Genomic DNA, 24,508 nt, shown 5'->3' with positions numbered 1-24,508 from the left:
CTGCTTGTAGTCAGTCTGTGCAATCTTCGTGCGACAGCCTACCAGGTGGTCCACTGTTTCTTCAGCTTCTTTGCATAGGCGGCACTACTGTCTGTTGCTGTCTTCTCAATTTTGACTTTCTTTGCATTTGTCCTTAAGGTTTGGTCTTGTGCAGCCAGAATTAGTCCCTCGGTCTCTTTCTTCAATTTTCCTGCTCTTAGCCATTGCCAGGTTTTATTATTATCTGCTTTCCCAGCTATTTTTTTCATGTATTGGCCATGTAGGGCTTTGTCTTCCCATGCCTCTATTCTGTTCTTCATTTCGTCTTTCTTGTAGGCCAGTTTGGTCTCTCCAGTAGTCAGTAATCCTTCCTGATATACTAATTTCAGTGCCATCTTCATCAGGTCTTCAGATATTCTTCAAAGTATTTTTCTTCTTCAACCATTTAGGATGTACTGTAGCATTGCCACGCCACCTATTTGCCTTGGTAGATAAAGTCTGTCAATGTCACTGCATGGATGAAGGGCATGATTCATTGTCATTATTTTTCTGGTCTTCCTATCCATTGCTTTTAGTTCTGCTTGAGTCCAGTCCACTATTCCAGCTGTGTACCTAATGACTGGGATTGCCCAGGTGTTGATTGCCTTTATGGTATTTCCTCCATTGAGTTTGGATTTTAAGATCTTCTTCACTCTCTTGATGTATTCACCTCTAATCTTTTTCTTGACTTCAGTGTGCTTGATGTTGTCAGCTTGAAGGATACCCAAGTATTTGTAGTACTCTTCCTCATCCAGACTCTTAATGTTATTTTCATGGGGCATCTTGATTCCTTCAGTTTTCACTATTTTTCCTTGTTTGATAGTAAGTGTGGCACATTTGTCCAAGCCAAACTCCATTACAATATCTTGGCTATATATACGGACAGTGTTGAGCAGCGATCTATTTCAGATGATGTTTTTCCATACAGCTTCAGATCATCCATGTAAAGGAGGTGGGATAGTCTAGCAGATGTTTTTGATGTTTGATAGCCATGTCCTGAGTTATTCAGTATTGTTGACAGAGGAAACAGTGCAATAACAAATAGTAATGGTGATAATGAATCTCCTTGAAATATTCTCTCTTGATATTAACCTCTCCCAGCTTCTCACCATTGATCTGCAACTGTGTCTTCCATTGTGCCATCGATCTTTGCACAAATTTTCTGATGTTTCTACTGACTCCTGTTATTTCTAGGCACTTGATTATCCAATCATGTGGCAGAGAGTCAAATGCCTTTTTGTAGTCAATCCATGCCACATTCAGGTTGGTCTTCCTTCTCTTGCAGTTTTCCAAGATCATTTTGTCTATTAGGAGTGATCTTTTGTTCCTCTGCTATTGGGGCGGTTTCCTTTCTGCTCAGGTGGAAAGAGATTGTTTTCAACTAGATGAGTTGTACTGCATCAGCTACCACACCAGTTAGTAATTTGAATGTTGTTGGTAAGCAGGTAATTGGCCTGTAGTTACCTGGTGTTGCCCCTTTTGCTGGATTTTTCATTATTAGGTAGGTTTTCCCAGTTGTTAGCCACTTTTCAATTTCTCCTCCTTGTAGTATATTGTTGAACTGTTTGGCAATGAGTGGGTGTATAACAGTTAGATGTTTCAACCAAAACCCATGCAGTTCATCTTCACCTGGTGCTGACCAATTTTTGATTTTCTTTGCTCTTTTTTCTACCATTTTTGTTGTTATTACTAGTTCTTTCATTTCAACTTCTGTTTTATTTGCATCCACCTCTTTTAACCAAGCCGCATCCTTGTTGTATTTCTTTGGGTTATCCCATATCTGCTTCCAGAACTGCACTGTTTCTTCCTTGTCAGGTACTGACTGATTCCTTGCAGTTTCTCCATTGATGGATTGGTAGAAACGTTTCTGATTGGATTGAAATTGGAGGTTCTGCCTATAGTTTGCAATTCGAGCTTCATATCTACTGATTTTCCTGGCTATAGCTGTTATTTGTTGCTTTATTATTTCCAGTGCTTCCTTGATCTTCCTTGTTTCTAAGTGGTATTTCTTGATTAGGTATTCTTTGGTCTTCTTGTTCTTCAGCTTCTTTTCTTTCATCTGTTCTAGCTTGCTTGCATGCTGATCTTAACTTGCTGATCTTATTTTCTAGTCTAACCTTCCATTTTTCTGGTGCACTGTTTGTTTGTTTTTCTTCTTTGTTGATTTTGCATCCCAGGTATTCTGTTATAACTGCAGCTGTGCTGTACATTAGTTGGTTTGTTTCTTGCAGTGAATTGGTGCTTATACTTGATATTGCAATATTTGCATCTTTTAATGCTTGTGCTAGCTGTTTCTTTGGAACAAGCTTCAATGCAGGTAGCCTTATTCTGTTGTTTTTGTGCTGTTCTAGATGCTCAGTTATTCTTTGTTTCAATTCTTTTATTTCTTTAGTTAGAGGGTTTTGTTCTTCCTGAGGAAGAGGTGCCTGGTTTCCAAATGAGAACAGTTGTATATCTCTACTGGATTCTTTCACTGCCAACTCCCCCTGGTTTGCCTCTACATTCTGAATTACTTCTTGTAAGGCTTTGATTTCTTTGCCCTGGGTAAACCTTTGCAGTTCGTCCAATTCTGTTTCTGTAAATACTTTATTTCGTGTTATAAAATCGGCGTTGATCTGCTAGTCTCTGTTCTGTTATTTCTGATTCTGGATGTTGTTCTTTCCAGAATTGGTGCATTCGTTTTAGATATCCTCGTCTTGTTGGACTTGATCTGTAGTAACAGATCATTATTTCTTTGTTTTCCATCACTGTGTATCTGCGACGGGTAAACACCTTTTCTTCCAGTAGTTCTGCAGCTGCTGGCCCTGGTTGCTCAGCCAACAGTCCTGAGTCCTGTAACCCATTTTTCACCAGATATCCAGGAACTCCAATATCTAGTGCGGACCTTGTTAACCCGGGCGACGTCCGAGCCGGTATGGCATTCTGCAATTTACGTCTCACCATATTTTTTATGGGAGAGACACTCTTTGTCTGACTCCTCTGATGAGACCTGTCCAGTATGGTTGAACCTCTGGCATAGCTCTCATCTTCCTCAGAGTACACAAGCCCCACAACCACGTCAAGGTAGTGCCTCACTGGGGGATTATTATTATTATTATTATTATTATTATTATTATTATCCCATTGCCAGCAATGGAGATTATTCCATCATTCCAAGGTTGGTAAAATGAGAACCCAAATTGTTGGGGGCAATATGCTGATATTGTAAACCACTGAGAGAGTATTGTAAAGCACTATGGGCTGGTATATAAATCTAAGTCCTATTGTTCCTATTTTTCCTCATCTGAAAGCATTTTTTTTCTATATCAGTTAGCATATTTTATTGCCTTCTTCCGATTTTATTTTGACAAAATGTATTAAAGCCATAGAGGGGGAAATACAAAACAGGCAAAAAAATTAAGTCTTGTATACCAACAACGCTTGGAATTCTATCATTGTTTATTTAAAATAAATTTACAGGAGTCTGGTTATAAAGTGGTAAATTGCATTCACATGGAGGTGCATATATACACTTTTCTCTACATCAGAAATTCTGCTACGACAACAGCCACAGACTCTATTATTCATCTGACCTACATCTTTAAAGGTGCAGCAGAAGAGAAGCCGCTGTTATCTCCGTACTCTCAAAACAGAGACGACTCGAGATGAGGTACGGCTGAACTCCTTTCTTGGGAAAAAAGTGCCGACAGCAATTCCCCCTCCCTGAAGGCAGAGGCACTATTTCCCACGAAGCCGGGCAGTAACACAGGAGACTCCGCTCGCCGTTTTCCACTCTGCTGTGACATTATTTAGTTCCGCTTCCGTGAGAAAGTGCGAGAAGTGCGAATTGGAGCGGATAATCGCTTCGTTTTGATGTCGTAAGGAGACTTGTTTTTTGTGTGTGGGGGGGGGATGTAAATTAGTTTGCTGGCCGTTTATTTTTAATTCGTCTGTTTTTCACTCTTATTTCTAATAGTTGCCGCCTGTTTTGTTCCCTGTCTCTTCCGCTGTTTTTTTCCTCCTTCCAATTTTTTTCCTTTTTATAAGCTGCTGTTTTTCTCCTCTTCCCTTCCTCTTCCTTTTTCCCCCTCTGTAAAATAGTGTAGAGGCGGTGGGTGTTTTGTGTGTTGTAATAAAAATGTAAGGAAACGTGGGTTCAGTAGTACTCGTTTCTATATATGTTCCTTCAGACTACCGTGTGTATCCTAGCGATTCCCTCTGTCCTCCCCTCCTCTTTTATTGCCCCAGTTTCCTCGGTTCCTCTAGAGGTGCCTTAAAGATGAACACACGCATGACTGTATATGCACACACACTTGTGGCTACAGGCTAGTCTTCAGGTGAACCTTTAAGGTACCACAGAATTTTCAAATGAGCTTGCTACAACAGGCTTAACACAGCTCCTCCAGCTACTTCCAATCCGTTCGATTTGAGCTTTTTCCTTTCCTCTTGCCTGTATTAGCACTGATGGTCAGAAGGTCAGAACAGCTGCTCTCAACAGAGTTTGCTCGCATTTTCATTTTCATTTTTTTGTGGTGCAAACAAGTCTGCCTTTCTCACTGTTGGGGTTTATGACTGATATAATAAAGTATTTGCTTTATAGAAATTTACATTAGCTTTGATAGAAATTCTACAGAGTTCAGTGGAGCTTATTTTGAAAAGTACAAAAGTGTAATTTACTTTAAAGATATTCTCAGGGCATAGTCAGCTTATTTATTATTATTTTGCCTATTTAAAACACGTTTGCTAAATCTGATTCATTCCAAATATGTTAACTAAAACACCTGTTTCTAATTATGATTATGCTGTCTCAGGATAGTGAGAGTTGGAATCAATTTATCTGAAGGAATCAAAATGGAAAATGTTCCATATAATTATTTTGAACCTAGCAATATAAATATCTAGCATATTATTACAATAGTAGTTAGAAGCATTGATTTAATGCAGTTTTCCTATATAAGATATGAGGCCTAGTCCTGAGCAAGAATATGTCTAAAATCACAACATATCCCTATGTTTTCTGGAAGCTCCCATTCAGTTCAGTAGTACTTGCTTAAAAGTAAACATCAAATTATGATGTTAACAGTTTATGAGCAATACTACAATGTGTTGCTTGCTCCTTTATTAGTTTTTGTACCAAAATCTTTAACCTTTATTAGCTACCCAAATTGCAGTATGCATGCCCTGTCTTATCCTCTTCTATTCTTGATTGACATAGAAACTTTTGTGCAATGGCATCACAAGGAGAACTTGGAAAATGTTACAATCGCAAAAGACAGAATATAGCAATGGCCACAACAGGTACCAGAATGGCTGGAGGTAGGAAGCAGAGATGTCATGCAGAAGCACAAAAGCAGGTATTGGTAATATCTCCCCATCTCCATTCCCACACTATCCAAGATCTGGAGGTTTTGTCTCCCATCCTCAGGATCTTTGATACAATAACAAATGTTACTAATTCATACAAAGTGTTTTGGTCTCATCACTTGTTACTTAGAAGCAGGGATGTCTTAGGATAGAACTTCCTTTAACTTAGCGTATTTTTTTCTTAGTTTGAATCTGTAAACAGTTGCACATAAACAATATGGAGAATTGTATATATTCACTTTGCTGCTTATTTACTTCTTACTGCACCACTTTATCTGCTACAGATCAGAAGTTAGCCCACAGATTACATTCGACTTTTGGCTTCTTTTCCTTGTCTTAAAATGATAAATGTATGAATTTATTTCTTCCTTGATTTTCTGTTTACTGGTAGGGTGAAAGCATTAAAGAAGTAAAAAATGTACAAGCTGACACAGCAGATGTCTCTGATTGTATTCGCCAAGAAATTGAAAGCTATTACCGGCTCAAGATGCCTGAAGACTTCTATCATTTCTGGAAATTCTGTGAGGAATTGGAACCTGACAAGCCATGTGGTAGGTCTTAAATGTTTATCTTCTTTATATGAGTGTTTATTTTTCTGTGTAGATGTATAGATAAATAGATGTATTTTTGTGTTTGTGTACAATTTTATTTTAGGCGTAACAATATCTTCAAAATTCTGGTATTTTAGAAATTTATGAGGCTACCTAATTGTATAATGATTCTGGGTGGCATACAGTAAAAGTAATACAATTAAAATAAACAAGTCTACCCTCACCCTCCAGAAAAACAGACATTAAAATACAAACTTGCCACCCATTTTAACCCAATTCCTGTGGAAAGAACCAGGTTTTTAATGCTCTTTTGAACATAACTAGGGTGGAGACAATATGGAGGGGAGGAAATAGCTCTCTAGAAGGTGTTGTGACCAAGAAGGTACACTTCTTAGGTGACATTGCTTAATTGATGACATCTGGAACATGCCAACTGTGCCTGATTGGCTCACTTGACTTCTTCCTGTCAATACATATTGGACTTGACCACACAAAAAAGAGGGAAACCACCATAACACAATGTCTTTCAGTCCCTTCTGGTGGTCTAGAAGAATGCTTTGGTTCATACTGTGGTTTGATATTATTTAATATCGCTAGTAGTCCTTTCCACATGTAATATAAAATGTATTTTGGCTTATTTCTAATAATCACACACACACACACACACACACACACACATACATATATATGGCTGAATTATACTCTCTGCATGGACAAACCAATTTTGGTTTTTTAAGGATTTGACCCTAATCTTTGGGAACAGCGAGAATTATAGATAGGTGTTCTTTTTTAAAAGCATACATTATATGAAAACAATAACTGTTTTGCATATTCAATATATTTAATTTTATGTATTTAAAATTGGCTGTAGGAAACAGTCAAACCCAGAACTTTTCATGTAATGTAGATCAGAGATCCAATACTTTGGTTTTAGTTACAAAGTCTTTATTTTCTCCAACCTTTTTGAAACATAACCGGGAAGTAGTTACGTTAATTGAAGTTTGTTTTGTTTTTGCCTTGACTGATGGTTTATGTTATTTTCATTGTTGATTGTGTTTTATACTGTAACTGTTGTTGGCTGCCCAGGGTCAGTGTGGTGAGCTAAGCAGCTATATAGTAGTAGTAGTAGTAGTAATAGTAGTAGTAGTAGTATAGTAATAGTAGTAGTAAAGTTGGAAGTGACCTTGGAGGTCATCTAGTCCAACCCTCTGCTCAAGCAGGAAACCCTATACCATTTTGGACAAATGGCTGTCCACTCTCTTCTTAAAAACTTCCAGTGTTGGAGCATTCACCACTTCTGGAGGCAGGTTGTTCCACTGGTTAATTGTTCTAACTGTCAGGAAATCTCTCCTTAGTTCTAGGTTGCTTCTCTCCTTGATTAGTTTCCATCTGTTGATTCTTGTCCTGCCTTTAGGCGCTTTGGAGAACAGCTTGACTCCCTCTTCTTTGTGGCAGCCCCTAAGATATTGGAACACTGCTATCATGCCCCCCCCCATCCTTTTCTTCATTAAACTAGACATACCCAATTCCAGCAACCATTCATTATATGTTTTAGCCTCCAGTCCCCTAATCATCTTTGTTGCTCTTCTCTGTACTCTTTCTAGAGTCTCAACATCTTTTTTACATTGTGGTGACCAAAACTGGATGCAGTATTCCAAGTGTGGCCTTACCAAGGCATTATAAAGTGGTATTAATACTTCATGTGATCTTGATTCTATCCCTCTGCTAATGCAGCCTAGCACTGTGTTTGCTTTTTTGGCAGCTGCAGCACACTGCTGGCTCGTATTTAAGTGATTGTTCACTAGGACTCCGAGATCCCTCTCACAGTTACTACTGTTGAGCAATGTATCCCCTATACCAGTGGTGGCGAACCTATGGCACGCGTGCCAGAGGCGGCACTCAGAGCACTCTCTGTGGGCACACGCGCCATACCCCAAAAATGGCAACCGTTCCTCTTCAACCAGCCACCCACTAACTCGCTGAGGTCCCACATGGCCAGATGCATCCCAACACCCATGCGCTCGCTGGTCTCTGTGTGCAGGAGCCAATGGTGTCAGGCAGCAGCCATCCCGGCCTCACCTTGCCCTGTGACAATGGCACCCCTGCCCTGCCTCACCTTGCCTCGCCTCACCCAGCAGGGCGAGCCTCCTGCCCACCACCCCATCTGCCAGAGACCCCCTGGATCTCCCCCAACCCTGCTCAGCCCCCACAGGCATCCCTCCCCACGAGCAACATCAAGGTGATCACACCCACCTTGTTCACACCCACCCAATCTGCCATGACCACCAAAGCCACACCCACCCAGTGAGCCACGCCCACCTGGCACCAGGCAATAAATATGTGGGTTTTGGGTTGCAGTTTGGGCACTCGGTCTCTAAAAAGTTTGCCACCTGTACATTTGGTTTTTCTTGCCTAAATGTAGAACTTTACTTTTTTCACCATTGAATTTCATTTTGTTAGCTAGTGCCCAATGTTCAAGTCTGTCCAGATCCTCCTGTATCTTAAGTCTGTCTTCTGGAGTGTTGGCTATTCCTGCCAGCTTGGTGTCCTGTAAATTTGATGAGTTCCCCATCTATCCCTTCGTCCAAATCGTTGATGAAGATGTTGAAGAGCACTGGGCCCAGAACAGAGCCCTGGGGCACCCCACTACACACTTTCCTCCATGTAGATGCGGTTCCATTGAGGACCACACGCTGAGTACAGCCGGTCAGCCAGCTACCAATCCATCTGGTGCTGATGCTGTCTAACCCACATTTTTCTATCTTATCAAGTAGTAGGTTGTGATCTACTTTATCCAATGCCTTACTGAAGTCCAAGTAAATTATATCAACAGCATTCCTCTGATCCACTAATTTTGTCACTTGGTCAAAGAATGCAATAAGGTTTGTCTGGCATGATCTATTTTTGACAAACCCATGTTGGCTTTTGGAAATGACTTTGTTTGCCTCTAGGTGTTCACTGATTCGTTGTTTGATTATCTTTTCCAGAATCTTCCCAGGTATTGAGGTCATGCTGATAGGTCTGTAATTTCCTGGATCCATTTTTTTTCCTTTTTTGAAGATGGGAAGTACATCAGCTCTCTTCCAGTCCTCTGGTAGTTCCCCAGTGTTCCAGGATCTTTGAAAAATATAGTTCAGTGGTTCTGAGATCACATCTTCCAATTCCTTGAGAATCTTGGGGTGTAATCCATCTGGCCTGGTGATTTGAACTTGTCTAGGCTGGACAGGGTATCACTTACCATTTTCTTGCCTATCTTAACTTGTGTTTCTATTCTGTTTCTTATGGCACTATTTTTGATAGGGTGATCTGTTTTTTCCCTTTGTGTAAAGACAGATGCAAAAAACAAGTTAAATAGTTCTGCTTTCTCCCTGTTGCTTGTCACCTTATTGCCACTTTCCCCCACTAATGGACCAATCATTTCCTTCATTTTTTTCTTGTTTTTTACATGTTGAAAGAAGCTTTTTTTGTTATTTTTGACTTTGGTTGCAAGCCTTAGTTCATTTTTAGCCTTAGCTTTCCTCACTTCATCTTTGCAGGCTCGGACTATTTGCTGATATTCTGCCTTAGTTATGTGCCCCTCTTTCATTTTTTATACTTGTCCTTTTTATCTTTCAATTTATCAGAGAGTTCTTTATGCAGCCATGCTGGCTTCTTTTGAGAGCTGTTATTTTTCTTCTTTGTTGGTATTGTGCTAGACTGGGCTTTTATTATCTCATTTTTCAAAATTTCCCAAGCTTCTTGAGTTATTTTCCCCTTGAGGATTCTCATCCATGGAATCCTTCCCAAGCCCTCTCTAAGTTTATTGAAATTAGCTCTCTTAAAGTCCAAGACTCTAGTTTGACTGTGTTCTATTGCTTGTGCTTCTGTAATGTTGAATTCCAATATTGCATGTTCACTCCCCCCCACAAGGTTCCTGTTGCTTCTACGCCTTCCATCATTTCATCTCTGTTAGTGAGAATTAGACCCAAAATGGCTAATCCCCTAGTTCGTTCTCTACTTTTTGAAAGACGAAGTTGTCTGCTAGGTTTGTCAGGAATCTATTTGAATAGAATAATTAAATAGTACTTTATTTTGTGAGCTTAATGAGAAAGTGAATCCAAAGCAAGTGTTAGATGCAACCTTTCCTAGAAGCAGAAAGGATAGTGGCCAAATAAATAAAACAATAGCACCTTTTAAATAATTTTAAATGTATATTTGGTATGGACAGTTATTATCATGAAACAATAGGTGTTTTTATGTTGTAGATGCTCTCAAATCAAGTATTGGACTTCAGCTTGTTGGACCATATGACATTCTTTCTGGAAAACACAATACTAATAAATCAAAAGAAATAAATTTTAATCTTCACTGGAGATTTTTTTATGATCCTCCTGAATTTCAGACAATTATTGTTGGAGACAGTAAAACACAATTTCATATGGGATATTTTAGGTAAGAAATACCTTGGCCCTGAAGAGGAGATATAGTTCTTTTAATATTCTTCTTCCTGCTGTTGCTTTAAAACAATGAGGGATTTCCTTTCTAAGATCTTTTCATTCAGCAGGATATAAAGTTGAAAAACATTTCTAACTTAATTTTTTCGAGATAATCAAAAGCTGTGTTGTCTGTCTTGGTGTGACATTAGGATGTTTAATTCATATGTACTTGCCAAGAATATTTTGGAATAGAATAAAAGGCATTTTGCCTTTGGGAATTTTTGATTTTATTTTCCCGGTGAATTTAGAGTTGGTATCTTCAAAATCTATTGTATGTTTGCTAGATTGTATTTCTTATCATCCAGTTTTGACTTAGACAACCTAGCTTTCAAAGTTAATTTTACTGTTTTTTTTAAAAAAAAATTCTTTTACAAATTTAGAATTATTCAATAGAATAGAATTTATTTTCATTATTATACTGACTTCATTATACAAAATGTTTATTATGTAGAGGCATTGTGGATGTATTTTTGTAAAATTTGTTCTCCATAAAAAGTTATGTTTTCCAATGTAGTGAATTGCAAGGCTTTCACCTATATTGTCTTTATATTTTTTAATTAAGACTATGCCATAATTCTTGATAAAATTTGTGATCTTATTAGATACATTGTAAATTTACAGTCTAGTCATCCTCCTGACAATGCTGATCCAGCTGTGTTGGGGTAGTCAAGTAGATTTCATAAAAATCATGTGATCTGGAAGCAATTTATGATGTACTGATTGGAATCTCATGTCTGAAACACGAAATATTTACAGTTTGAAAAATTAATTTAAAAATTTTCAGTTTGAAGGGTAAGTCCTGCATATATCCGGAGTTGATATGTGATTTATCTTTTTAAATACTTTTATGAGTAGGAAAAATAGTGTTTGAGAAATCTAACTACATTAACGTAGCTGCTTCAGCTCTAATTCTTAAAATGTGTTCAGTTCTAAATATCTTGTATATTTTATAGGGATATACCAGATCAACTGCCAGTGTGGGTTGGTGAAACTGAAACCCAGAAAGGTTGTACAATTTATCAAGTTGGTGACAATATATTTGCTGCTGTAAAGTAAGAATTTAATATTTTCATCCTTTAAAAAGAGGTTAATTTGGAAATAGCAGTCTCAGTTTGAAGGGATTGGTTTTTTTCCCCCCTTTTACTTACATATAGCTAATGCTATGTAGCTCTGTACCACTTGAATTAGGAAAATACACTCCTTGCCACTTCAGTACATGTTCTTACTTTGAGAAGATGATTTTGTGGGTGAAGTACTGGGGTGAAGCTTATTCTTGTCTCTTTTAAAATTGTTTGAATATAAGTCACTGTTAACAGAATCCTGTAAATCCTTGTAAAAAATTTGTTGCAATATAGTCCCTGTTTATGAAAGTCAAAATCTAGTCTCATGATCCAGAAAAAGTTGCTGCACTTCTGTTTTATTTATGACAGGAATTTGTACTTGGCTAAGAATTTAATGGTGGAATATGCTTAGTTTGGTTCTCAAAATTTCTTTTTCAAATACTGTAGCTCAGTAGAATAGTTTAGATACATGTTATTTGCTTCTATATACTAATTTGAGAATATTTTGGAGACATGTAATATTTTTAATCTGCAAAATATTTTCTAAATATGACTGGATTCTGCTTTTCTGTTATATTTCTATGGATTGCATTGTTCATTAAAGCATTATAAGAAACTTTCACATAGTTTATATACAGGTTTGTGTTGGAATATTGGAAGATGTATATATAAATTTCCATATTTAATAATTCTTTCTGAATATAGTGATGTGAAAAATGATTTTAGTATCAGTTTTCCAGCTATTTGCCCAAATATATTCAGCCACATTTTTAGCAGTTTACTGACAAATATGTATAACAGCTTTTTAAATGTTGTTATTGGCTTTTGTTTGTCTCAGCTTAGCATAAAATGTGATTCTTAAGAGTGTATGTTTCACAGAAAATTTTTGAATCAGTCTAGTTACGGGGTTGTTTTACATATATATTTTATCTTTTAATTACTATTTTAATATAAAAGCTCTCCTGGGGAAACTTAGTCTTCAAAGGCAGCAGCATACAATTTAAAAAAAAATTAAAGAGAAAGTTATTATCAAAACTTTGTCCGGTTACAGTATAAAAATAGATCAACATCCTGATTTTAGGCTATTTGAAAATTAAATTAGTTGATGTAAATCTAATAATCTTTATAAATTGATATGGATGAACACTTTATCTGGTGCCTGTTCGTTTAGAAACAGCTATTAGTCATTGGTAAAATTCTTTTCATAGAATTACATGAAAAATGTTTCCATCTCTTTATAACTTTTTCATAGTATTTCTGATAATTTGCAAGTACTTCTGATCATTAGAAGTCTATTCTGGTACACTTAGCAACAACCTTTGGGATTTCTATTAATTGTACTGTTTTGAAATGCTTCTGTTAGCTTATAAAAGGCATGTTTGAGTCTTTTCAAGATAAAGAACTGTAAGATTTGTGTTCTTTTGTTTCAGGTTATTTTTGTCTAAAAAGCTTAAAGAACTGACTAATAAAAAGAGAAGTGGCTTATTAAGAGACACAGATGAAAAACTAACTAAAACAGCAAAACAATTGGGTTACTCGCTGGAAGAAAAAAGCTTGAAGATGAAACAGCGAGATAAGAAGGTAAGATTTGATTTTTACAAACTCAGTAAACTCTAATACAACATTTATCTTTTTCCTGGCTTGTGTTAAAATATGTTTACTCCTAAGTCTCTTACCAAATCAGAGAATCACAATTAATTCTTGGGGTCAGCACAGTAAAAGGAAATGGAAACAAGCATGCTTTAAACATTATAGATAACTTTAAGGCATATTCTATCAGAAATGGGGTGAAAAACTTTAGTTCTCAGTTCCCATCCAGTCTTAAAAATGTAAACTATATGTACAATTTAAGAATGTAATTAATCAAAAAATATTTATTTTATGTTTATTGGATTCCAGATAATATTTAGATTTGGATATCAGATTTTCTGGGCTGACATTGTAACAAATTTAAGGATTCTTTATGATTTGGTGTTTTACATTGGTTTCAAACTATAGCATATGTTAATACAATTTGGAGGGGAAAACGTAACCAACATATAAATGTATATTATCTTTCCATGAAACGGAATTTGGGATTTTTTGTTTATTTTATTTTAATCACTATTGTGTATAAAGATTTTTATATTGCATAGTTACTACAAGTAGTCCTTGTTTAATGACTGTTCGTAGTTACGAACATGATGATATAATAACTTTGCAACTAGCTCCTGCATTTATGACCTTTGCAGATCTGTAAAACAAAGGAAAGCTGAAGTAAAATCATACGCACAATTTATTATTTATTTATTTGTTAAATTTATGTGCCACCCATCTCATCTGAGACAACTCTGGGCAGCATAGCTTACAAATATTAAAACTAGTACTCAGTAAAAGCTTAGCAACCACTTCACTTAATGACCAAGTTGCTGGTTCCAACAGTGGTTGATAAATGAGGATTGACTGTAGGATGGTTGTTTTATTTCACTAACAATAAATAGATGAACATCTGTCACCATTATATCTGCACAAGATCAGCTAAATTCTTTCTAGTGGTGAATTGCCTTTTCCACAAGAATCTACACAATTTGGTAGAGCTCCTTAAAACTCTTTATAGCCATCTTGCAAGTAAAATCACCAGCATTCTCACTGAATTTGTTACCACTGTTTTTGTTGCATGAATTGAGAAATAAACAAAATCCTACTGTTCTGAATGCAGATAACTTCTTCTTGTGGTTATGAGATGCAGCCAGAGTTAGCTCTTCTTCTTCGATAGGGCATTTGGTTGCTTGTTAGGAAATACGATGCAGCCCTGATAAATGATTCCTCTTAGGCCCACTTAATTTGCCTACTACTGTCTAGTCTATAAGCTTGCCATTTGTTTAATAATGCAGTAGATAGGAGAGGTGACATTAGAGAATAATTATTAGTGGAATCCCTAGGCAATAATAAATTTACCTAGGAATCTTTTCTTATCTTTCAAATTAGCAGGATATCCTTATTTAAATGTGTACTTGACATTAATCAATTAAACAACAAAAGCAAAACATATGCTTGGTATTTGAAGACTAGTGTATTTGCACAAAATATCTAACGTTATGGTTTGTAAAGTACTTAGGGTTTTTTTTTCAAAACAGGTAGTAACAAAGACATTCCATGGAGGTGGTTTAGTTGTTCCTGTAGATAAGAATAATGTTGGATACAGAGAACTTCCTGAAACAAATGGTAGGTATTCTATAGTTTTTTCAAAATACAAAATTAGTAAAACTTCAATTGAGCCATTGTTAATGGTGTGCATTTGGGCATCTGACTATAACCAAATGCCTTTAAAGAGAAGTAATGAAAATATTTTCCCAGAGTCTATGAGAGTGGACAGAAATAATTTTTTTTAAAAAAAGGTAGTAATTAGATTTTTCCTCATGTTTTTATCTAATAAGGTCATTTATAAAAACAGAATTCCATAGTACATATAATTGTATTAAGACAAGATGTACTTACACTGAGCCTATCATTAAAAGCATTGTAGTAGTCTTTGCTCTAGCAACAACCAAATGTCTGTCCTGAAATTCATTAGGCTAGATTTAAATTGATTGCATTTAATTCCATTTTAAATTGGTGGGACCATTGTCATGATTTAAGTCTCATTGGTTTTAGTGGGAGTTTAGGTTATACGTCTGCACTTATTTTATAAGACAGGTGATGGAAAATAATACTAATTAACCTCCATTTTATATTGATATTCACCAGAATATGATACTATCAAAGTCATGGAAGATTTGTGGTACAGATTAGCATATATTATGCCTGTGGTGGCGAACCTATGGCACGCATGCCGTCACCCCAGTCCTATGCCTTCAGCTGGGTTTTATAAAACCTTTTCGCTTTAGGCCTCCACCACCATGTGCAAAAAAAAAAAAAAAAAAAGGTTCAATCAATCAATTTCAACTTCTCGCGGGAAAAAAAAGATCTCGCAAAGTTGGAATTGATTGGTTGAACTTTTTAGTCCCACCCAGTCTGCCATTACCACTGCAGCCATGCCCACCCAATGGGCCACGCCACCTAATTGGCTACACCCACCCAATGGGCCACGCCCACCCAGCACCCAATGATACATAAGTGGGTTTTGGGTTGCAGTTTGGGCACTTGGTCTCTAAAAGGTTTGCCATCACTGTATTATGCAATTAATGGGGTTTTCTTTTAAAATAATACACATATTGACTGTAAAGAGAATATATAGAGAATGTGCAGTGCTTATTTGATTTGGGAGAGGTGTTTCCAAATGTAAAACAGTGTGAAGCACAAACTTTCCAATCCTAGAAACAGATTGCAACTGCTTTAATGAATTGCAGGCAGCTGCAATTTGTGTTCCTGTGCATCCCAAAGGCATCTCTCCAAAATCAAATTTAAAAAATTGCATAGTCCTAGACTATATTGTAATATAGTTCTCATGGAATCTTTTTCTTTGTAGCAAATCTCAAAAGAATTTGTAAAACCATTGCAGATGCTCCTAATGATGACAAGAGATTGAAAGCCTTTGCTCCTATACAGGAAATGTTAACTTTTGTTCAGTTTGCTAATGATGAATGTGACTATGGAATGGGATATGAACTGGGCATAGACCTCTTCTGCTATGGGTCACATGTAAGTTCATGTTTTTCTCTGTAGTAATTGTTTGAGACCTGAATCATTGTCTCTGTCATATGTGGCTCTGAAACAAATGACTCCAAAGGTTCAGCAGTCCCAAAGGTGCTTTTTCAAAAGGCAGCTGGACTTTGTTTTTCCTTGAGCACATTTCTCTTGTCATCCAAGAAGCTTCTTCAGTTCAGACAGAACTTAAGCTACTTGGATGAGAAGCAAAATGTCTTCAAGGAAAAACAAAGTCCAGTTGTCTTTTGAAAAAGCACATTTGGGACAACCATGACTTGGATGACTGAAAATCTCTATAGACAAAGGTTCATTAGAGAATAGGTATCTGTAATGATTTCAGTGCTTAAGAAATTGAGAAAAAGGTAGAAATGAAAAACTATAGCATTTTATGTTGCTCTGAAATGCATTATCAATTTCAGTAAAACCATTACCATTGTCTTTTAATTTTTTTGCAGTATTTTCACAAGATTATCAGCCAGTTGTTGCCTCTTGCATATAGTCTGCTGAAAAGAAATCTGTTTGCAGAGATAATTGAAGCTCACTTAGCTAATAGAAGAAAAGAGAAGGTAGATCTACTTGCAGCATGATAAACACTAAAATACTGTAAAATATTATTGTTATTTATGAATTTTAATTTTTTTCTACTAATGTGTACTGTATGATAAATAAACATTTTTTCTAGTAAAACCTTTAGAGAAGATTCATAAAATAATTATTTTTAAGCTGTTCTTGCAGAACCCTGAACATTCCTTAATAAGTTGCTTTATGAAGACAAACTTTTTCAAAAGTTTCCAATGTCTAAGGGGTTGCCATAAAGAAGAGAGAGTCAGTCCATTCTCCAAAGCACCTGAAGGTAGGACAAGAAGCAAAGGATGGAAACTAATCAAGGAGAGAAGTAACCTAGAATTAAGGAGAAATTTCCTAACAGTTAGAACAGTTAATCAGTGAAACAGCTTGTCTTCGGAAGTTGTGGATGCTCCAACACTGGAAGTTTTTAAGAAGAGATTGGGCAACCATTTTTCTGAAATGTCAGTTTGACATCCCACGGACTGGATGCGTCATGCGTAGGCCACGCCCACCCTGGCTCCGCAAAGGCAAAAAACATCACGATACGTCATGTGACACATGACGTCATGTGAATTTGACACCTGTGTATAGGGTTTCTTCCGGAGCTGTATGGACCTGCCTCAACTAGATCTCCCAAGAAAGCACAACTTTTGAAATAGGCATTGTCACAAAAGGAACTTTTTATTGAGAGTTAATGATGGCAAGAGAGCGAAGCAAAGTCTGAGATTTGGAGCCTAAAGGATTACATAAAAAAGGCAATTCACAACTCCTCCCCCCCCCAATGTCCAATTGTCTGGTTGAAATCCAGCCAATCCACAGGTGCCACTGTATTATGAGAAGTTGGAGATTTAGTGGGCTTCTCAAGGTCTCTCACAGTTTCGTTTCTCAATGGTTTCAGGTGCCTTCATCTGGAGATAAGGCAGAAGTTTTCAGATCACATTCCTCATACCCGAGGAGGGAGGGCATTTCACACAGATTAGAACAAAGTAGATAATAATTCCCCTGCAAGCACCCTCCCACAACAGTATAACAGGCCCCGAAAATACATAGGCAAAAGCAAGAAAGGGAAAAAAGGAAAAATTAAAGGCAAATACGTTTGAGAGGCTCTGACATTCGCCCTCCCCTAATAGAAAGACAAATCCACCAGTAAAATGGAACAGGAAGGAGAAAAGGAAAACAAAAAAGAACCACATTAATAAGGTTTATTTGGATAACGTGCATGAAATCAATTAAGCAATCTAGGGGCCCTGACGTTTCTTATAAACCCACTCATTCTGTGACTCAGGCAAATCTTTCCAGGCCACTAAGTACTGTGTGAATCCGTGGTGTTTACGAGAATCTAAAATATCCTTAATTTCAAACTGTTGCTCACTCTCAACCATAATAGGTTGGGGAGCCAGGGTGGTCACAGGTTGTAGTTTGGAGGTGACCTCAGGTTTCAATAGGCTACAGTGGGAAAACTGTATGGATTTGTGTTGAACTCTTAGGGCAGCGGTTCTCAACCTATGGGTCGCGACCCCATTTGGGGTCGATCGACCATTTTTCGGGGGTCGCCAAAGAAGGCGATCTGCCATTTTCTCTCCTCGGGGCGGCGCCGCGCATGTGCAGAACATTTGTGTGACGGGGGTCGCCGTCACACAAACGTTGAGAACCACTGTCTTAGGGAGTTCCAGCTCCGCTGTAATAGAATTAATAATGCGTTTAATAGGAAACGGACCAACAAACTTTAGCCCCAGCTTCTTTGATGGCTGCAATGATTGTAAGAATCTAGTGGACAGATAAACTTGATCTCCAACACGGAAAGGTTTAAGTTCCATTCTTTTCTTGTCAGCTTATGCTTTATAAACTTCCCTAGCCTCATCCAGGGCTTTCCTAACTACAAACCAGATGTTTTGCAATTGATGGACCTACTCTTTTAGAGAAGGAATGCAGGTTTGTTGGCTGGCAATTGAGGCATTGGAAGAAAACACTGGCCATTTGCCATTTGGAAAGGAGTGAACCCAGTACTGGAATGTACTGCATTGTTTTAGGCCACTTTAGCAAATGGCAATAGATCAGTCCAATTGTCCTAATTAATAAAACAATGGAGGTACTGTTCCAGAACTGAGTTCATTCGCTCTGTCCCCCCGTTCGTTTGAGGATGGTGACTAGATGACAGTCCCTGAACCAAACCTAAGAGGTCCAAAAAGGCTTTCCAGAGGTAAATTGGATATCCCTATCAGATATTATATGTTTTGGGGCACCATGACGGCAATAGACATGCTGCACAAACAATTTATCCAAAGTCTTTGCTATTGGGATCTTCTGGCATTGGATAAAATGGGCCTGTTTTGAAAACAAGTCAGTGACAACCCAAATGACAGTGTTTCCTTGCTTTCGGGCAGCTCGACAATAAAATCCATAAAGATCTCTCTCCAGGGTGTTGAAGGGCTTGCTACTGGCTGCAGGAGGCCAGGTGTTTCTCCCTACCTACATTTAGAGTAGTGGCCAAAATTGTACAAACCTTTTGGGAAAAGTGTACATTTGAGGTTTGATGGCTAATAACACCACTTTTTTTGGAGTAGTACCATAAAATTATATATCAATGGAAAGATAATCAAGAATGTAATGCAATAACTTTTATGAAGGATTTGCTATTAGAATAGCAGTTATAAAGAAGAAAAGTGAAACACATAGAAAAAATGAGATATACAAAAATTATCACCATAGAAAAAACGAGATATACAAAAATTATCACTATGTCAGTTAATACTTAGTTGGATAACCTGTCTTCCCATGGAGTGAATCAAGTCCTTTAGTTCTGCAGCTGTTATAATGTGAAACCAAGATTGAATGATTACTTCTATTAACTGGATTTTATTGCTGGGTCACTTCTGACCAACAAGTTTCTTTAGTCGGCTCCGTAGATTTTCAATTGGGTTAAGGTCTAGGCTATTCCCAGGCCATTCCAGCAGTGGAATATGATTATCTTGAAACCACTTTTTGTACACAGCAGCAACATGACATGGAGCTGAATCCTGTTGAAATATAAATGCTTCATTGTCTTGGAAAAGATCGTGTGCGGAAGGCTTCGGCTTGGGCTCAAGTATTTCATTATTGTATTTTTGGCCATTTATATTCCCATTAATCACAAAAATTTTGCCCACACCTGTTGATGTCATACAACCCCAAATCATAACACTGACTGGGTGTTTCGTGGTACATGTAATGCAATCAGGATGCAAATCTTCTCTGATTCTTCTCCTTACATATTTCATGCCATCTCTACCAAATGGGGAAAGGTTGATCTCATCACTCCAAATAACACTGTCCCTTTGTTCCTCTGTCCAGGTAACATGGGTTTTAGCCCAGTTTAGTCTTTTCAACTTTTGTTGGAGAGATAAAAGTGGCTTTTTTCATGGAATTCTAGATTTTAGGCCAAATTCCTCCCGTCTGCGCCGAACAGTCCTTGCACTCAACTTCACATTGCATTGCGCCATTTCATCTTGTATACATCCAGATGATTTTCTTCTGTCATGTAGGCACAGTCTCTTAATTCTTCTATCATCACTTGCTATTGTGCATCTTTTCCTGCCTTTACCAGTGTGGTTTTGTAGTGACTGAGTCTCCTTATACCTCTTCAAAAACTTAGAAATGCCACCTTTGGTTAAGTTTCCACCAATTTTTCTTTTAATTTCTTTATAACTGTAGCCTTGTTCACTTGATAATACTATTTTACATCGCTTTCTGGGCAACCAGTCAACTCTTTGCACCATTACTTTAATTTTATTACGTTTTACAAGCTCACTAAATGAAAGAACATAAAAAAAACCCAATCAACTTGATAGCGATCACATAACACACTGACAGATATCCTCCTCTCAGCTTCAATACATGACATCAATAACTGAATCCTACTGTGATCTGATTGGCTCATTGCCAAAACAAGATGACACCTGATTGGCTCTCTAAACACTCATGCTCATTGGCTACAATCAGATGAAAGAAAACTACCTGATAACCTAAGCAAGTTGTACTTCCTTTTTCTGGTTATTTGGCTATAAACTTTCACAGAATACAGATAATTGAACAAACTTTGTTGCATTACATTCTTGATTAAATTATCTTTCCACTGATATACAATTTCATGGTACTACTCCAAAAAAGTGTTATTAGCCATCAAACCTCAAATGTACACTTTTCCCAAAAGGTTTCCACAATTTTGGCCGCTACTGTAGTAGCAACACAAGTAGAGCAGCTAGCCACATAACTTTCAATGTCCTTCAAGGACGGCCACTAGAATTGCCTCTTGAGTAAGTGAAGAGTCTTTACAAATCCAAAGTGTCCTGCCATTTTTTTTTATTGAAAAGTTTTATACAAATTTTTAACAATATCCCTCCTAAAATAACCCCCTCCCTCCCTCCCCTCCCTCACTTCCCAGAGCTGGTTACAGGCTTACAAATAAACAAACAAATTCTAAATAAACTTATCCAACTATACAAATAACAAAATTAATAATGTACTTTAACTCGAATACAAAACAAATTTAAGCAAATAATTATATATATATATATATATATAAGAAAAAGAAAAAAACAAAAATAACAATATAAGCAATTCCAAATTAAAAAACTAAAAATTATTCATAATCTAAATAATACTTTTTAATCCCATATCAACTCTATTTACTCTACATATAATTTATCCATCTTCTCCATGCTGAGGTGTATATTTATTTTAAACAACCATTCATAACCCAACCAACAAACTTACATTCTATAAACTTGGCTATTTGCTTTTTTTTCCCCACCCCTAAGTAAATCTATTAATACCCTCCTGCTTAAGAAGTTTCAACAAACCATTCATCTTAATCACTAAAATTCTCACCAACAGAGATCATTAGAATTTCTTTTACACATTTACCCATAATATCTCATAATTATTTTTATACACTTTAAATTAAAAATTTTATAATGTATATACTCCCAAATATTTAAACTTTTCCACTAAATCGTCGCCTTCTATTCTTTTTCTTTACATCTACATACTACACAAATCATTCAGTATTCCTTTAAAACATCTTCTATCTCAAAAAACTACTACAAAAGTTCATCATTTCCTTTTCTTTATTCCAACATCCGCCTTCTGCTGTTCTTTTACTTTACGTCTATAGGCTGCACGAGTCATTCTTGGTTTCTTTAAAAAATCTTCTGTCACAAGAGACTGCTGCAGAGGTTCAGCCTGTATGTCTCCTACATCCAATAATATAGCACCTTCAATCGGCTGCCCTTCCAACTTTTCTTCTGTAATCTCAGGTCGTAAAGATGATGGAGAGCCCGCCTTCAAAACAGAAGTGTAAAAATCTTTCGCCTTTGAAATTGTGTTAAGTCTATGATATATCCCCGCATAATTCACTGCTATTCCAGCCGGTATCTCCCATCTGAACTGGACCTGTCGTTTTTTGAGCTCATCAGCCAAAAAAGCAAAATCCTTTCTTTTTCTAAGAATTTTTGAAGGTATTTCTTTTAAAATTATAACATCTTGGGTTGCAATTTGAAATCTCTCCTTATAAAAAGCCTGTAAAATTTCATTACAAAGTGATCTTCTAGAAAAATAAATAACCACGTCTCATGGCAAATTCCTCTGCCTCGCAACCCTTGAATTAACCCTAAAAACTTTTTCCGTCTCTCTCAGTATTTCTTCAGACTCAGCCCCCAAAATGAAAGCTGTATCTTTTACCACCACTTGTCTCAAATCCTCTTGCGTGTTTTCCTTCATTCCCCTTATTCTTAAAGCAAATTCCATGTCTCTATATTGTAACATTGTAATTTCATCCAGTATTATTTCCGCTTTATTTTCTACTTTATCAATTCGATCTTCCAGTTTTTCCGGTGGCGACGGCCACGCCGATGGTGGCTTTTTTCAGCTGTCCGCCCTGGGATGTGTCAAAGCCAGCTGAGACAGCGAGCAACAGCTGTCTCACGGCTTGGAACCTCTCTCCCCAGGCGAAGGGGAGGAGGTGCGCTTTCCTCAGATAGTGGTAGAGCTCCCAGAGACCCCAAAGCTTTCTTTTTGGTGGTCGGAGGGTGAGAGCTCCCACGGAGTCTGAGGTGTCCTCCACATTCCAGGATGCCTTTGCCCTGATTTTTATCCAGGCAAAGCTAGACGCTGCTTCCACATCTGCACTTAAAATGAATTTGTGAGTAAAATTTAAAGCAGACAGAGCTGACCAGGAGAGATTAAAATGGTGATTATTTCGAGACTTTAACTCTGGAAAAGAATTTATCTTTTCCTTTTTTTTTCAATTAAGATTGGTGAAAAATGGCGCTGAGATGTTGATTCTTTGAGTGAAAGGACCGGAACTTCTATTTGAAACAATGTAATAGATTTTGTAATTTATATAAAATGCAAGAATCTTCTTTTTTCTTTTAAGGGGGCTTTTGTCTTTTTTCCTCCCCCTTATTTTTTGGTATTTGTTGATTTTATAAGATTTTAGCAGACTTTTTAACAAGTGGTCTTAAAAATAAAATGGCTTCAAAGCATCTCAGAGCTTCTATTGTTTCTAAAGCCTCGATCTTCCCGATAATGCAGACAGCTCAGCAAGCTAAGTTTAAGTTACCACCACCTTCTCCATCATTACCAGCATTTATACTTAAAGATTTACAGGAGGCCTTGGGAAATAAGGCAAGACAGATTAAAGAAGAGATGGAGGAATTTCTTGAAAATAAAATTAGGGAACTGAGAGAGGATATTGTGTCTGAGTTTCAAAAGTTTGTTGGTCATATAGATTGACTGGATGATCGTATTGATGATGTAGTGTCCTGCCATTTTTGAATCATGACAGGCCTGCATAATCCTCAGTCTCTGATTCACAGGCACATATAGATTTCCTCCAGCCCAAGCTAATCCATCTTGCATTGAGCACAGATTTTTATGGCTGCTGAACTAATTGTCTTTCTCTAATGCCTTCCTAAATTCCTCGACCACCACATTATCTAAAAGTGGGGGTTTCTTTGCCTGTGCTCTTGCAATAGCTGAGGCAGCTAGCAGCCAGCCTCACACTATTATATTGTGGCATTCGTGACAAAGCGTCTGCTAGGAAGTTCTTCCCTCCCAGGAAGGTAGTGGATGGAAAAATTAAAGCAATGGAAATGCTGGGCCCAGTGTGTTTGTTTAGAAGACAACCTCCTGGGGATTTTCAGTTTCCAACAACTTTTTGAAGGTGTAAGCACAGGGCTGTAACTGGCCCTCGTGATTTTTCTGCTCTAACTGCCACATCGCTAACATCTGCCTGAATTACAAACAGCTTATCCTTGTCTGGGTGTTTCAGCAATGATTCCGCTGTGCTATAACTGGCCCTGGTGATTTTTCTGCAGTAACACCGCCCCCACTGCCACATTGCTAGCATCTGCCTGAATTACAAACAGTGTTTCCAGGTCTGGGTGGTTCAGCACCGGTTCCGCAGAAAAAAGTGTCTTAAGTTTTTCAAATGCGAATTCGCACTCAGCTGTCCATTTTAGCGGCTAGCCAGGCTTCGGTTTACTTCCTCCCTTAGTTTTCAATAAGTTTGTGATAGGGAGTGCGGGGATAAATTGCCTATAAAAAATTGGTAAAACCCAGAAAACTGTGCAGTTGTTCTCTGGTGCAGGAAGGAGTCCATTCCATGACCGCCCGCATCTTCTCTGGGTCCCTCTCTACCCCCTTCATGAGAAATGCGCTAGCCCAGATAGTCAATTCTGTCGTTATGGAATTCACATTTTGAAAGCTTGACATACAGTTTAGCAGCACAGAGCTTTTTCAAAACTGCCTTACCAATTTCACATGTTCTGCCTTCGTTTCGGTGTAAATCAGGATATCACCCAAATACAACAAAACCCCTTATACAAGT

At 37.4% G+C, this 24,508-nt stretch overlaps 1 protein-coding gene across 1 annotated transcript; it reads left to right on the top strand.

Annotated features, from left to right (window-relative positions):
* The first annotated feature begins 3,783 nt into the window (after positions 1 to 3,783).
* On the top strand, positions 3,784 to 16,763 carry LOC120300465 (histone PARylation factor 1). Its single transcript, XM_039326518.1, has 9 exons — positions 3,784 to 3,875; positions 5,213 to 5,351; positions 5,753 to 5,912; positions 10,157 to 10,343; positions 11,341 to 11,439; positions 12,879 to 13,029; positions 14,565 to 14,652; positions 15,896 to 16,068; positions 16,530 to 16,763. Exons 1-9 carry the CDS (start codon positions 3,871 to 3,873, stop codon positions 16,659 to 16,661), a joined length of 1,134 nt encoding a protein of 377 aa, XP_039182452.1. The 5' UTR covers positions 3,784 to 3,870; the 3' UTR covers positions 16,662 to 16,763.
* Positions 16,764 to 24,508: the final 7,745 nt, after the last annotated feature.

This window comes from Crotalus tigris, unplaced genomic scaffold (assembly GCF_016545835.1).
Source record: "Crotalus tigris isolate CLP2741 ecotype Arizona unplaced genomic scaffold, ASM1654583v1 scf7180000024341.3516292, whole genome shotgun sequence".
In the NCBI taxonomy this organism is placed as follows: domain Eukaryota; kingdom Metazoa; phylum Chordata; class Lepidosauria; order Squamata; family Viperidae; genus Crotalus; species Crotalus tigris.
Note: the sequence above shows the minus strand (reverse complement) of the source record. Positions and strands in the feature narration are given on the sequence as shown.